This window comes from Sorex araneus, chromosome 11 (genome assembly GCF_027595985.1).
Source record: "Sorex araneus isolate mSorAra2 chromosome 11, mSorAra2.pri, whole genome shotgun sequence".
NCBI classification, from domain to species: Eukaryota; Metazoa; Chordata; class Mammalia; order Eulipotyphla; family Soricidae; genus Sorex; species Sorex araneus.
Window position 1 is genome coordinate 6,320,700 of NC_073312.1, and position 15,554 is coordinate 6,336,253.

The window sequence follows — 15,554 nt, forward strand, 5'->3', positions numbered from 1 at the left end:
GTAGTGCTGTGGCAGGACATGTGCCTGGCTCGCAGCTGACCCGTGTCTCAGCCCCAGCCCCGTGAGCCCTGGAACACTGCTGGGCGTGACCCCTGAGCACCACCCAGTGTGGCCCCCAAACCAGCCATGGCAGCGACAGAAAGGTGACAGGGGCCGGGGCTGTGGCCCAGGTAGGGTGCTCACCTGCTGTGATCCTGGCCCCCAAAGGAACAGAAAGAGGAAGGTGGCCAGGCCCGGGACAGGGAGCCCGGTGTGAGAGACGCGGGGCACCCCCGGCGCTCCCTCAGCCTCGTACCTAGGCCGCAGCCCGCGGCCCCCTGGATGCCAGCTCAGTCCTCGCCCTGGACCTGCGGAGCGGGAATCTGATGTCGCTGGGGCCAGAGCGACAGCCTGGTGGGTTGGGCGTTTGCCTTGCCTGGCAGACCTGGATTTGATCCGCAGCATCCCATGGGGCCCCCCGTGCCCCGCCGTGGTGATCGCTGAGCTTGGGGCCAGGAGGAAGCCTTAATGCTGCCAGGGGTGGCCGGGACAAAGAGAAGCCCTGAAAAGGCAAGCCGGAATCGGCAGGCGACAGAGGCCTCTTGCTGCTTGCTAGCCCGGCACTGGTTCGAGACGCTGTCCCGGGCTTCTGCAAGGGGTCCCGCCGCAGTGGACCTCTGGGCCGGGCCTGCGAGGACGCGTCTCCGTCAGACCCCAGCAGGAGGGGTGGTCTCGGACCGGGGTTTGGACTTGCCCCGTGCCTCTCAAGCGCCGCGACCCCGAGGTCAGCCCAGAGAAAGTCCGAGGGATAGAGGGGCGTGGCCAGGTGGCACCGCAGGGCCTGAGGGAGTTTTCCAGGCTGGACAGGCGGGGCACGCGGGAGACCCTGGGACTGCATAGTCCCCGGGCGCTGCCGGCTGTGGCCCCAGACCGAGAAATGAAACCTGGGCCAGGCTGTGAGTCAGATGACCCCATTACTCCCAGCACATCGCCCACACTTTGGAAAAAGGAAGGATGTCTGGGGCCGGAGAGAGTCGTGCTGGCAAGGTGCTGGCCAACACGGCGTTTCTCCCGCCACCACACGTGGGCCTCCGTGCCCCGCCAGGAGTCAGCCCAGAACATCCTCGGGACGAAAAAGGAAAAAATCCTGTCATCCCGTTGCTCATCGATTTGTTCGAGCGGGCACCAGTAACGTCTCTCATTGAGAGACTTATTGTTACTGTTTTTGGCGTATCTAGTACGCACAGGTAGCTTGCCAGGCTCTGCCATGCGGGCTCCATACTCTCGGTAGCTTGCTGGGCTCTCCGAGAGGGGTGGAGGAATTGAACACAGGTCGGCCGAGTGAAAGGCGAACACCCAACCGCTGTGCTATCGCTCCAGCCCAAAAGGGAAAAAATCAAAAGGGTCTTAATAAGTTAAAAAGGAAATGAGGATCCTTCCCCCCACAGGCATTAACCATGGAATGTAATCTGGCTCCTAAAATCTCACTTCTCAGGCACCTCCAAGAGTACACCTTGGAAATTGGTTATGATTTTTTCCTGATGGGTCAGTAACTGAGCTGAGTTTGATTTGTGTTAATACAAAAGAGTGACAGGGATATTTTTTGGCATATCCAATACACACAGGTAGCTTGCCAGGCTCTGCCATGCAGGCTCCATACTCTGGGTAGCTTGCCGGGCTCTCCGAGAGGGGCCAAAAAAATTTGATTTCATAAATCAAAAAAGTTATGACTGCATAACCAAACCCAGTATCTTGAGGCTTATATTATCTGTTCCCCACCTCGTGCTGGGTTTTCCTTAGTCATCTCAAAATTGTCCTTTGATATGTGGTCATCTGAATTCATCCAAGGTCTGTGTATCACATTTGGTTGATATTCTTTCAAACAGGCTCATTTTAGAACATTACCTCCATGGGTACTAATGGAATTTTTTCCCAAGAGAAACTCGATTGTTTGTCTTCACGATTAAATTTTTTACCTTGTTTTTTCTTTTTTCAAAGTATAAGCAATGAAGCCACACACAGTCTCACTGCTGTGGAAATGAGAGTGTATGTGGGAGCTTTGTAGTTTTGGTGTCTGTATAATGGAGTGTACCTGTTTTCCTGTATGTCACGTACCCTGTGTGTTACTGTTCCTGTGTGTTACGTGTGGGCAAGCAGCCACTCCCCAGAGCTGCGTGGAGGACGCTTCTCTTCATTTCCTGTCGACCTCACTTTATGGACGTGTCAGCTGTTTTTCGATTGACCGTGGAGGGTAGAAAAACCAACTTTCTTGTTGCAAAACACTCCAAGCAAAGGAAAAAGAGGAAATTTTTTTTAGTTAAGAGAATGTCAGTGACACAGTGGACACAGTGCTCAGTTTCAGCAAGTGCAGTCTTTCTCTTTAGCTTTTGGGGCACACCCAGCGGTGCTCTGGGGCTACTGCTGGCTTGCTGAGGCATCACTCCGGCGGGCTCTGGGGGCCTTAGAGGGTGTCGGGGTGGTGCGGGGTCCACTGTGTGCAAGGCGGGTGCCCTGCCTGCCGCACTAACTCTAGCCCCAAATGTCGGACACTTCATCTTTTGGTTTTTCTTTTCTTGGCCAGACCCAGCAGTGCTCAGGGGCTACTCCTGACTCTGCTCTCGAGAATCGCCCTAGTGCTCGAGGCACCCTGCGGGCGAGGGGAGGCCTGGCACGACCCGGCTCAGTAAGCACTGCTGTCTAGAGGCCTGGGAGAGGCCCAGATGGAGAGAGAGCGCCGCCTCTGGGCCGGCTTTCAGGGGCGCCTCCTGGAGTCAGGCACCTGTAGTCAGAAGGTGGAGGCAGTGAGGAACTTGCTCTCTTACGTCAGACTGGGTCTCCAGGGAAGCCCGGCCTGTCGCCTTAGCCCAGCAGGTGGCGCCCGAGGTCGGCACAGGTCACTGCAAGTGACCAGCGCAGGGCAGTCCCGTGTGGTCTTGGCCTGCTGAGTCCCCCAGGTGCTTTCCTTGGGCCCATCGGCTCCTCTGGGCGGGGGCGTGGTTTCCGGGCTGTTTGCTAGAACAGTCCCTGAGCTCATTCCCGGTGGAAGTTCTCTGCCGTGAGAAGCTAGTGGGCAGCCCCCGAGTAGCTGAAGAAGCCCGCTGGGGCCTTGCTCCCGAGAGCCCGCACTTTGAGTGGGGGGGCCCTGCTCCCGAGAGCCCGCACTCTGAGTGGGGGGGCCTTGCTCCCGAGAGCCCGCACTCTGAGTGGGGGGGCCTTGCTCCCGAGAGCCCGCACTCTGAGTGGGGGGCCTTGCTCCCGAGAGCCCGCACTCTGAGTGGGGGGCCTTGCTCCCGAGAGCCCGCACTCTGAGTGGGGGGGCCCTGCTCCCGAGAGCCCGCATTCTGAGTGGGGGGGCCCGGCGCTGACCGGGAGACGCGGGGCCTTAGCCAGTGGTGCGGGGGAGGGAAGGTAGGGCAGGTGGGCAGGCGGCAGTCCCTGGGTCAGTGCCAGTCAGGAGGTAAATGCGGCTTGGGGGTCCCGGCAGTGCCGGCCACCAGCCTTCTTTTGAGCCATTCATTTTCACCTTCGTTGTTTTCTGGGGTTTTTTGTCTTGGTGGGGAATGTCTGAGCTTGTGGAGTAGTTTGAAAATTGACTTTCAGTTAGGACACAGCTTAATCTTGGTGTGGCAGTAACTTATTACAGTGAATGTGAACCTCCCCGCCCCGCAACGCAGGGGATGAGACAATGAAATGGAATGTTTGTCCTGACATGGGATGGTGATGCTTTTTTTTTTTTTTCCTTTTGGGGTCACATCCGGTGATGCTCAGGAGTTACTCCTGGCTCTGCACTCAGGAATTACCCCTGGCGGTGCTCAGGGGACCATATGGGATGCTGGGATTCGAACCCGCGTCGGCTGTGTGCAAGGCAAACACCCTACCCGCTGTGCTATCACTCCAGCCCCCTGCGGCGTTTCTTAATCTTCGTCTTCCGTGGGTCCGAGCACGAGGAAGGGGCGCGTGGTACTCTCCGTGTTCTTTCAGGTGCCCAGAGAGCATCTCGCTTACTGTTCTCAGAGACCTTGGTCGCCGAGTTCGCTTGGTTGTCAAGCCCCCGGGATCTCTGGGCTCTGCGCTGTAACCTGTCAGGACCCTGTGCCGGGGGGCTGCAGGCATTGGCAGTGCCCGGCCGAGCGCCTAGGGTGGGGCCCAGGCCCCGTGACAGCCCCCGAGGCCCCCTCGCGGCCCAGCAGGCAACTCCTCGGAAGGCAGAGTGTTCCCGGGGCTGGTGCCGGGCGAGGTCAGACGGGCGCCCTAGCCGGGGGTCGTCCTGTTCTCAGCGGAAGCTGCCTTCCGCTTCCTGCGGGGCGGGGGTGGCCCAGCACGCGGCCGTGGGAGGGGCGCGGTCTCGCCGCCTCTCGCCGCGCGTCTTCGAGTTCTCCAGCTGCTTTTTCCATCAAGCCTGAACGAGGCTCAGGTTTTATGACCCCTTGGTACCGACCTGACGGGGGGAACAATGCCGCCCATTGATGACTTGTCCAAACAAGGAAAGTTTGTGTTTTTGCTGTGGTAATTCATTTTATATGCCCAATCATGTTCGGTGACCGTCTGATTAAAGAGCAGTTGTTTCTCTTCTCACTGCTCGTTAGCGGTCCTGTGACAGTCGATGCAGGAGTCACTCCCGATCTGCTGCCCGCCCCGTCCCCCCCACTTTCTTCTGTGCACGGAGGCCAGGAAGGTGGTGCTGTGAGGCCGGCGACCCGCAGAATCTGCAGTGTCTCCTGGCGGTGCGTGGACGGGTGGGACGGGAGCCGAAAAGGAGTTCCTGAAATACTGGAGAAAGACTCTTTGCACACTTTCCGCTGATGTCCGGAGTGTTCAAATAGTGGCACGAGTGGTGCAGTAAGTCCTGGGGGGTGCCGTGCCCAGAGTCCCATCTGGGACTGTCTATTCCACCCCCCCCCCCGCCCCCCTGCATCTTTGGGCTGCCCCGGGCCCGAGTGCTGCGGGCCCGGCCCCTGTAACAACAGTGAAACGAGGGTGCTCCTCCAGGTTCCCGGGAAGGTTCGGGCCCAGCAGCGTCTGTTGAAGGCGCTGGTTCTGTCCAGTGCCCGGTGCCACTGGGTGCCGTGAGGAGAGAGGACAGAGCCTCACAGATGCGCCCGCTCTCGGCCCTGGGCCGACGAGCACAGGGACCCCCGGGTGTGCTGGCCTGTAGTTCAGATTCGGGGGTGTGACCCTGAGAGTGAGTAGGGGACGTTCTTGTGCTCAGGGCGGGTCAGCTGAGGCGGCGGGTGGATCCTAAAGACGCAGGCAGGGGCGAGTCCAGCCCGGAAAGGAAGTGGCCAGGGGTGCAGCTGTGGGTGTAGAGGGACCCCCACCGCCCTTCTGGGAAGAGGGGTGCTTTACTCTTTTGGGTCACACCAGGTGATGCACAGGGATCAGTGGGCCACATGCAAGGCAAACTTGCTCCCTGCTGTGCTATCACTCCAGCCCCGAAGAGGGGTGCTTTAGATCGAAGGGTTGTTCCTGGGGCCTGCGGGACAGTGATGAGGCGGAAGGGGAGCCTGGCGCGTCCCCTCGCCGGGGCCACCGTGAGACCTCTCTCAGATCCCCCTGCCCGCTGTTCACGGCTGATGGTCGTGTTGCTTCGTGCTGCTGGGCCTGGTTCACTGTTTCCCCAGCGAGTTCTGATGGACACATGTGTCCTCGCCTGGGTGCAGGGGCCTGGGGTGGGGGAGGTTCTGGGCCGACCACAGCTCTGTGCCTGCCGGACAGCAGTCGAACGCTCTTGGGCCTCCTACCAAGGTGGTCTTTGTTAAGACCCTGTAGCTCTAAACCCAGCTCTCCGCCCTCCCGGGGCCACTTCTGTCACAGTTCCGCTTCTGCGTTCCATACACACACAGGGCGGGGCTTCGACTCAGTGGCACGGCATCCTGGTTTTGAACCCTGGTGCTGCATGGAAAAATGTCTTCTGTCCGGGGGCCACCGGGGCAGTGCTCAGGGTTGCTTACTCCTGGCGCTGAGCTCAGGGATCGCTCCTGGCAGGGCTCGGGAGACCATTTGTGGTGCCAGGGATTGAACCGGGGTCTGCCACCTGCGAGGCAGGCGCCCGACTTGCTGTGCCGTGCCCCAGGGCCTTGGCAAGACAGCTGGCTCTTCCCAGGCACAGCCCAGGGGCGCTTGCCTCGGCCGCTCCAGAGGCCTTTCCTGCCACTTGCCAGCAGGGGGCGGTGTGAGCATGAGTCCTTCATCTCCAAATACCAACTGCCCCCTGTGGTACCCCATTCTGGGGTCAGAGCCCGAGTTCTTACAGGGAACGGGGCCGCAGGGGGTCATCGGCAGCTGTCAGCTGGAAAGTGTGTCGTGTGGTGTGTCCGTGTCTCGTGAAGTCGAGGCAGGCCCCAAACAGACAAATGGGACGCCTGCTGCTGAAAGCTGAAAGGTGTGGGTTTTTTTTCTCTTTTTTCCTTGTGTGTGTGTTTTTGACTCGGTTGAGGCCTAATTAACATGGCGTGGCGCGCCTGTGAGGCGAGTGAGACTTGCTTCCCAGCCGGGTCGCAGCCGGCGCGCTCCACGGTGCCGCCAGCACTCCGCAGGGTGGACCCCTCTGGTGTGGGCGCGAGCACGGCCGCTCCCCCGGCTCCCGGCAGCGCCTTAGTGCAGGATCAGCTGGAGAAGGTGGTTTGGGTGAAATCCCTCTGCAGGTCGAAAACTGAGGCCCCCCGGAATTTGGTGTCCACGCAAGTGGACGCGGTCGGCGAGAGCCAGTCTAGCGTCGGTGTTCTTCCGTTGGCGAGAAGAGATTTTGGTTACTCGGGAGACTTAGGTTTAAATATCTTAGAATAAATAAAATTTTGATTGTAGGATTTTGCGGGGGGGTTGGGTGGGGGACCACACTCGGTGATGCTCAGGGTGACTCCTGGCGGTGCTGGGGGTCCCCGTGGGGCACCAGCAATTGAACTCGGGTGTCCCTTGTGCAAGGAAAGCGCCCTCCCCGCCGTACCAGCTCCTCGTTAGAGTTATTCTGGGTCACACCTATTGGTGTGACGGCCACACCTTCTCCAACATCCAGAGACTCTGAGACCAAGCTCCCGGAAGAGAGTGACACAGAGTCTCTTGCCCCCGCGCCTGGCTGTCTTCACCGGGGCCCCTCGGAGGGGACGGGTTGCCTTTCCCTCCCTGCCCTGAGCAGAGCCTCAATAGCTGAGGACCTCCGGAACCCAGCCACGGCCGTGCTCAGGGTCCCTCTCCACATGTTTGGACGAGCCTCACGCATGAAGGAATCAGCAGAGGAGCCCAGGTGTGCGGGAGCCAGGGCCGAGATCTCCAAGCCTGCTCGGATCGGGACTAGGCCTCTTCCATCCAGATCCCCCATTTTCCAGTAGCTTGGCAGCCGCACCCAGAAACTGCCCCCGCCGCTGTGTAACCCCATCAACGGCCAACATCCAGAGACTCTAAAACCAAGCTCCCGGAAGAGAGTGGTCGCAGTGCAGCTGCGTGACAGCTAATAGCCTAGTTCTCCCTCTTGGAGAGCCTGACAAGCTACCGAGAGTCTATTGCCCGCACGGGAGAGCCTGGCAAGCTCCCCGCGGTGTATTCATATCCCAAATACAATAACAGACATGTACATACCTCTCAGAGCCCGGCAAGCTACAAAGAGTATCCCGCCCGCATGGCAGAGCCTGGCAAGCTACCCATGGCGTATTCGATATGCCAAAAAACAGTAACGATAGGTCTCATTCCCCTGGCCCTGAAAGAGCCTCAGTCATTGGGAAAGACGAGTAAGGAGCAGCTGCTAAAATCTCAGGGCTGAGTGTAATAGAGACGTTACTGGTGCCCGCTCGAGTGAATCGACGAACAACAGGATGACAGTGACACAGTGATACACCTATTCGTGCTCTGGATTTACTCCTGGCTCTGCACTCAGGAATTACTCTTGGATGTGAACGGGGACCATACGGGATGCCGGGCCCTGAACCCGGGTCAGCTGGAGGCAAGGCCAGCGCCCTCCCCTCTGCGCTACCCTCCAGCCCTCCTTGTAGTTTTTAGTAGTAAACGTTTTGCAAGTGTCGCTGGGGACTGAGTAAGGGCCTCACCCATGGCGGGCAAGTGCCTGGCCCCGAGCCTTCTGCCGACATTGTCTGTTTTTTGAAACAATTGTCTGGTGGGGTGAAGGGGAGCATTTGGGCCCCTCCCAGCGCTGCCCAGTAGCTTCCCCTGACTCTGTGCTCAGGGCTCACTTGGGGAGCCTTGTATGGTGCTGGGCATTGGACAGCGGCTGGCTGCGTCCAAAACCCCCGTGCTGTTTCTCCAGCCCTCCTTGTCCTTTTTAAAGATTTACTGAAGATTATTTTTCTGCTGTTGCTTTCTGGGCTGCAGCCAGTGATGTCCAGGGCTTACTCCTGGCCTTGTGTCCACGGGTCACTCTTGGCGGGCTTCGGGGGCCATATGGGGGCTGGGGATCGAGCCCTTGTAGGCCGCCTGCAGGACAAGTGCCCGGTGCCCCCTTCTGTCGATCCTGCCCGCAAGGAGACGGTTTCTGATGCCCGTTTTAACACCTCTGCAAAGCGTGTTTTGCAGCTATATTGATGGGTATGGTATATTTTCAGCGTAGTCCCTTTGTCCACTGAATATACGTCCTGTTGCGCTGACAGAACGTACTGGGTCGGGATCTGAGGGTGCGTAACCAGGGGTCTTCCTGGTGGGCCCATCGGGCGCCTCTCCCCTGCGAAGGGGCAGGCGGGCCTGTGGTTGGTTTGTTAGTCTGTTTGACTGGGCTAGGCCTTGAGAACTTGCATTGACGCGTTTCATGTTCTGGCAGCTTCAAACAGAATGAGAACTTTTTTAATTTTTATTTTTTTGAACTAGAACATTTTATTTGGAGGTTTAGAAAGGGAAGGAGGAAGAGAAAGTGGGAAAGAGTGGAGAGTAACACGCTCAGGAGAGAACCCGGCTTCTCTCAGGGCCGAGAGACCCCCCCCCCCGCCAGCATTAGACAGGAAAGCATGAAAGTCCCCATCTCAGAGGGGAGACTCGGGCGACACATGTGCTCAGGCACGTGGGCACCAGCAGCACATGGGCTCGGGCCGCGTATGTGCGCTGGACAAGACCTTTTCAGCGTAGCTGAGAAAAGCTGAGTTAGGAACGTCACACGGTCCCTGACTTGGGCGTCTGTAGGCATCAGGGGCTTCGGAGGGGCGCTGGTTTCCTTGAAGAATGGTTTCTGCTTCTCTTGACTGTCACTGGGCAGTAGCCCTGCCTCAGAGCCTGTCCCTGGAGGGCCGGCCCTGGCTGCTTCCGAGGCAAGCCCCAAACTTCCACGTTTCTTATTTTATTTATTTTTATATATATATATATATATATATATATATATATATATTTTGCTTTTATGGTCACATCCAGCGATGCTCAGGGGTCACTCCTGGCTCTGCACTCAGGAATTACTCCTGGCAGTGCTCAGGGGACCCTATGGGATGCCGGGGATCGAACCCGGGTCGGCTGCGTGCAAGGCAAGCGCCCTCCCCGCTGTGCTGTCGCTCCAGCCCCTGTTTCTTATTTTAAAGTAAGAGTTCGCGCATGCCTCCCTCTCCCCCTCTTGCAGCTGGGTAGTCTTTTTTTCCACTTGGCATTTTCATGCCTGATCGGATGGGGCAGGAGCCTTTTATAGCAAAAGAATCCGATCCCACGGAGACAACACTCTGAGTGTTAGTAGAGTTCTCTTAGGTCAGAGCATGAAAACTTCCGTTTTGGCCTCTCTCGCACTTTCAGAAAGTTCTCTTCGCCTTTCATGCCGTTGGCTTCTGTATTGATCCTTAAACTTGAGCGTTTCTAGAGTCAGCACACCAGGTAGGTTCTGTCTCGTGGGGCCTGGGTCGTATCAGATAATGACGTCACTCTGGTTACTAGTATGTTGGGAATATCTGCTTTAGTTTTGAAGTGTCTGTTTTGTTAGTTTTGGGCCACACCTGACGATGCTCAGGGGCTACTCCTGGCGGAGCTTGGGAGACCGTACGGGATGCCTGGGATCAAACTGTCTGCAGCGTGCAAGACAAACACCCTACCCACTGGACGAGCACGACAGCCCTAGACTTTTATTTTTTTTTATATATATATATTTTTATGGGAAACTTAAAATATTCACAAAGGAGGGAGACTGTGTCACAGATCATTTCCATGTTCATCTCCTGCCTAGAGTAGTTTTTTTTTTTTTTTTGCTTTTGGGTCACACCCAGCGATGGCACAGGGGTTACTCCTGGCTCTGCACTCAGGAATTACTCCTGGAAGTGCTCGGAGGACCATATGGGATGCTGGGAATCGAACCTGGGTTGGCTGCGTGCAAGGCAAACGCCCTACCCGCTGTGCTATCGCTCCAGCCCCCATCCTGCCTAGAGTCGTTTGATCATGGACCTTATAATAGAGACACACCCCGTTCCCCAAGTTCCTTTCCTCAGGAATCCCCCAATGGTCTGAGGTAAACCCTGACATCACGCAATTGCATTGGGAAGTAGCTCGATTCGGATCTCTCCGAGGGCCGGATTGCTGGCGTTTGCACCGAGTGCTGGCCTTGCCGGGGAGAAGTTCAGGGATGCTGCAAACGGGCCCCCGTTGCATTTCCTTCGTGGCTGATTTGCATTTAGAAAGATCTGGAGTTAAAGTACATGTTTGGGGATTTTATTATTCCAGACAGCCTCAGCATTCGAAATGTTGATTTTTGTAAATAATGCCTGTGAAACCACTTTGAACCCCCAGCCTGAATATGCATGAGGTGGTCTGGCGGTTCCCAGCTCAGAGCCGGGCCCTGTGGTTCTTGCTGCTGTTTGTCCAGGACACTGGAACCCTCCCTATACCCCCCCCCCCCAAACCCCCCAATTGTTTATTTAAGGGCTGAGAAGCAGGCAGCAAGTTTTAGGTGAAATTCAGTGAGTTTCTATGTATATGAGAGAGAGAGAGAGACAGAGAGACAGAGAGCGCAAAAGGGACGTGGCAGGGCTGCCCAGTGGTGGCCGCGGCTGGGTTACCTGCCACCTGTCCTGCTCTCGCTCGCCCAGCTTCCTGTCGGCTGTTAGCTTTTGGTTTCGGAGCTGCACACGGTGTGGCCCAGGGACCGTGTACGATGCAGGGTTGGACCGTGTGGCCCAGGGACCGTGTGCGGTGCGGGCATGCACCGTGGGCTGTGTGCAGGGCGGGCGCCTCCCGCTTCTCCTTCCTGGTCCTGAGGCTTTCTACCCCCTGCTGAGCTCCCCTCCTGCCTCTTTTTCTTGGGCGTTTATTTCTCCTGGCCCAGAGCTTTCGAGGTCGGGGGCGGCCGAGTCCTCTCTTGGAGGCTGCTCTAGTGTACAGGGGGTTTCGAGGTCAGCTTTGAGAAGCCAAGTATTTCAGGATCATCCCCGGTGCTTTATTTATTTACTTTTATATACATTTAAGAACATTTATTTAATGCATTCAGATATCTGGAACCTGTAGGCCAGAAGGAGCTTTTTGACACCCTGGGTGAATTGTTCATTGTGTGAAATCATTCATTCTCTGAATTTTTTTTTTCTTTTGAATAACTTGTCCTTTTTCTGTGCTTTCTCTCTCTCGCGGCCTCTTTCCCGGACGAAACCAACTCTTCGCATCTGACCGCAGTTCACCAGGTTTCTCTGCAGTTCACCGCTGGAGGTAAGAGCTCGTGACTCCCTGGATGCAGACTTGCCGTCATCTCTCACGATTAATGCCCTTCAGTGAAAGTAATCGATGAATGCGGGCATTCTCTGGGAGGCGTGTGGGGGACTCTGTCACCCCTGGCAGAGCTCAGGGCTTACTCCTGGCTCTGTGCTTAGGGGTCGCTGCCGGTGGGGTCTGGGCACCATAGGTGGGGCGCCAGGCATTGAACTTGGCGCGCTGCATGCGAGGGGACTGCCTCGTCTGCTGTACTAGCCCTTGTGCCCCAAGGCAGGTATTTTGCAGAGAAATGTCTGTAAGGTATAGGGCTCTGCCCCTTTATAACAGGCACCTTGTTTTTGGGGGACGGGTGGGGGAGGGGGTTGTGAGCACACCCGGCAGTGCTCAGGGCTTACTCCTGGCTCTGTGCTCAGGGGACCCTATGGGATGTGGGGGATTGAACCCAGCTCAGCCTCGTGCAAGGCAAAAGCTCTGCATGCCATGCTGTTGCTCCGGCCCTGCACTGCCGCTTTCAAAGTGCTTTTTAATTTTTCTCCCTGTAATAAGAATGAAATTAGCTCTTTTTATTAACAAAAAGAAAATAAAGAAAATCTTAGAGGTAGAGAGGAAGAGGGGCAGCGAGGGCGGAGTTGGGGCGAGGAGCGGGGAGGGGAGAGGTGGGTTGGGTTCCGTGGCCAGCACACCGTGTGCCCCTCTGGCCACCGCCACGAGGAAGCCCAGACCAAATCAGAACCAGAACCAGAACCAGGAGTGCAAGTCTGTGAGCAGGCCGGAGGCCGGGCTGGCTTTGCTGTGGCTCGACTCGTCTGCGGGATGGAGCCCGCTGCTTCCTGCCGCCCGAGTTTCCCGGCTCGGGGAGAGGCGGGGACAGCCAGCGCGGACCTGGGCACACGTAGGGGTGGGTGGAGGAGTGACTAGATGTGCAGGTGGGACTCGGGCACTTTCTACATGTTTTGGTCTTCGGGCCACATCCAGCAGTGGTGCTCAGGGCGTACTCTTAAATCTGCACGCAGGGAGCACTCCTGGTGGTGCGCAGAGGACCAGGAGGGGATGCGGGGGGGGTCGGACCCAGGCTGGAGTTGCAAGGCAAGTGCCAGCCAGGAGCAGGCTCTTTGTTCCTAGGCCAGTGGGCTCCTTCCATAGCTCGCAAGGGCTGATATTCGCTCCCACGTGGCGAGGCGGCCGTGTTCCCGGCGAGAGTGGAACTGTGAGAGTAAGGAGTCGGTCCTTCCAGCTTCCTCCCGGTGTCACGGGGCCTGGAGGAGACTCGCGTAGAGAATTGGGACCAATAATGACAGTGTCAAGAATTAAACTCTGTGCGCGTGTGTTTTGTTTCTGTTTTTGTAACGCAAAGCAGTTTTTATTGAAAGAAATGCAGAGAAGCGTGGGGGAGAGAAAGAGCTGTATGTTCAAGAAAGCGCACGGGAACTCCGTGGAAAAGGCCGTTACCCGGGTTAACTGTTGGAACTGTGTGTGTGTGGGAAGTGGAGTCTGTGGAGAGATCATGGTCTAGTGATGGTTTCGTCGTTGTCTTCCTGACCTGCTATCTCCAGTTAATGGTCCGCAGTTGCCTTTTTCCTTGGCTAAATTCATCTTTTTTCTCACTGGCCCGATAGTCCACAAAGGAGGACTGAGTATCAGTTAAGGGTGTCCAGTCTGGTTCTGTTGGAGCATTTTGGAAGAACCTTGTTCCCTCCAACTTGGCATTCTGCAGGGGCTCCTTGGTGGCCTGGTTCCTGGCCTCTGCCCCCGCATCTCCTGAATGGACATCTCCTTTGTCACCGTGCCTGAGCGCGCGCAGAGCCAAAGGCTGTGTTGGGGTCCAGGCGCTTGCTTCCACCCCTAAGCTTGCATCTGCCGCAGGAAAATCACACAACATAATGGCAGAAGCCCAATCTCTTTTCTGATTTGGCATCAGAGAACATTCTTTTTTTTTTTTTTTTTTTTTCTTTTTGGGTCACACCCGGTGATGCACAGGGGTTACTCCTGGCTCTGCACTCAGGAATTAACCCCTGGCGGTGCTCAGGGGACCATATGGGATGCTGGGAATCGAACCCGGGTCGGCCGCGTGCAAGGCAAACGCCCTCCCCGCTGTGCTATTACTCCAGCCCCAGCATCAGAGAACATTCTTGCAGAGACGACAAAATACAGGAGGCTGCAAGAGTCTTGATATTTTGCCTTGTCCACTGGGTCTCGTGGGAATGAATCACGTCCGGTTTGTCCTAGGTCCCAAACAGTTAAACTGCCACATTCATGTGAGGAAATTGTCAGGTAATTTGACCCGCTGTCCTTCTGCCGGGCCATGCGTGGAGAGACAGTTCCTTCCCTCAGCGGGGCTGACCCCTTCTTTACATTCCTGTAAGCTGAGGACTAATCGAGCTCATTACGCTTTATGGGGAAAGAGCTTTTATCACCTCGTCAAGCCAGGCAGCCCGTTTCCATTCTGTTCCTAATTCTGCAGCCGGCCGGTGTCCGCTCCCTCGCCCCCTCGCCAGGCTGACGGCGGGCGTCACCCTCGACAGAAATGTTTTATTGACATTTCTAGGTCTGAGTTACATTTCGCGTGGCACCACTTCCAGATGTCTTCAATTAGATGTAGGTAAATAAAAGGGATTATATATCAGAGTCTAAGGATTCTTGAAATTCTCCTTGTGGCCAGACGCTGCCAGCCAGCCAGCCCAGTAGCGGGCAGCCGCGTCCTTCTGGAGAGCGTTAGGGGAAGCCGGACCACGTGTGTGCAGGCCGCCGCCGCTCCGGTTCCTCTTCCCGCCTGTCCTTCTGTCCTTCTGTTGTAGATCAGTTAGAATATCTTTGTTAACTGGGATCACAAAGGGCCAGAGAGACAGCATGGGGCATGCAGCCATCCCGGCTGATCGGCCCTTGAGCCTGTCTTTGCTACTTCCGGTGTGGTCCAGAAACCCAAACCCAAACCCAAACCGAACAGAACAAAAACCACACCAGGGGCTGGAGAGGTAGTACAGTGGGGAGGGCATTTGCCTTGCGTCTGGTCGGCCCAGGTTCGATCGCCAGCATCCGATGTGGTCCCCTAAGCACTGCTCGGACAGCCCCGAGCATCACCAGGTGTGGCCCCCAAAGGACCCCAAAATAGAAATTAAAACCATTACCCCCCAAAAAAAGAAAATTAAAAACAAGCCCCAAACAACTCGTAAACCTAAAAACCAAACCAGTGATCAGAATGACTGCTAGAGGGGCTGGAGCCATAGCACAGCGGGGAGGGCGTTTGCCTTGCATGCAGCCGACCCGGGTTCAAATCCCAGCATCCCATATGGTACCCTGAGCACCGCCAGGGGTGATTCCTGAGTGCAGAGCCAGGAGTAACCCCTGTGCATGGCCAGGTGTGACCCAAAAACTGAAAAAAAAAAAAAAACAAAAAACAAAAAAACAGAATGACTGCTAGAGAAGTCGACGCCAGTATTGTTGGCGTATAGTGCTAAGCTGTTTGCTGACACTTGTCTCTGAGGCCCGTCCTCCCGGTTTTACTGACGTTGAGGCTGCTGAGAGCCTCCTGGAGCCGAGTCCCTGTCAGTCGTAGCTGACCCACTGGTGTGCGGGGGTGCGGGCTGCGCGCGGCCCCCGGGGACGTGTTGGAGAGGAGCTGACGGAGTCTGGGCTGTCGGAGAGGCCCAGCCCGGTGCCAGCACTTCTGGCCGAGGCACAGTTGGTATGTTGGGGTCCCGCAAATCTTCTTTATGGGTGCTCTTGTGTGACGCTAAGCGGCTCTGGCCGCCACCCAGCAGATGTCCGTCGTGGCCTCCCACCAGGCCAGGTTGGAACGGAATGTCCGTGGACTTGGCCCGCTGTCCCCGGGGAGCAGACAGCTCCCTGGCCTTGACAGAGCTGAGGGCTCCGCAGCAGGCGGCGTCCTCGGGGCCGCAAGGGCCGGGACAGCGGGGAGGGTGTTCACAGCACTCGCACCCAACCTGGGTGCGGTCCCCGACACCCCCGATGGTCCC

At 56.9% G+C, this 15,554-nt stretch overlaps 1 protein-coding gene across 3 annotated transcripts in view; it reads left to right on the forward strand.

Moving 5' to 3' along the window:
• Positions 1–15,554, forward strand: part of ATE1 (arginyltransferase 1) — a 103,835-nt gene that overhangs the window by 14,862 nt on the left and 73,419 nt on the right. For all 3 annotated transcript variants that reach the window (XM_055119010.1, XM_055119009.1, XM_055119008.1), the window contains exon 8: positions 11,545–11,577. In XM_055119010.1, coding sequence (XP_054974985.1) covers positions 11,545–11,577 — 33 coding nt within the window. The remainder of the gene's footprint in view (positions 1–11,544; positions 11,578–15,554) is intronic.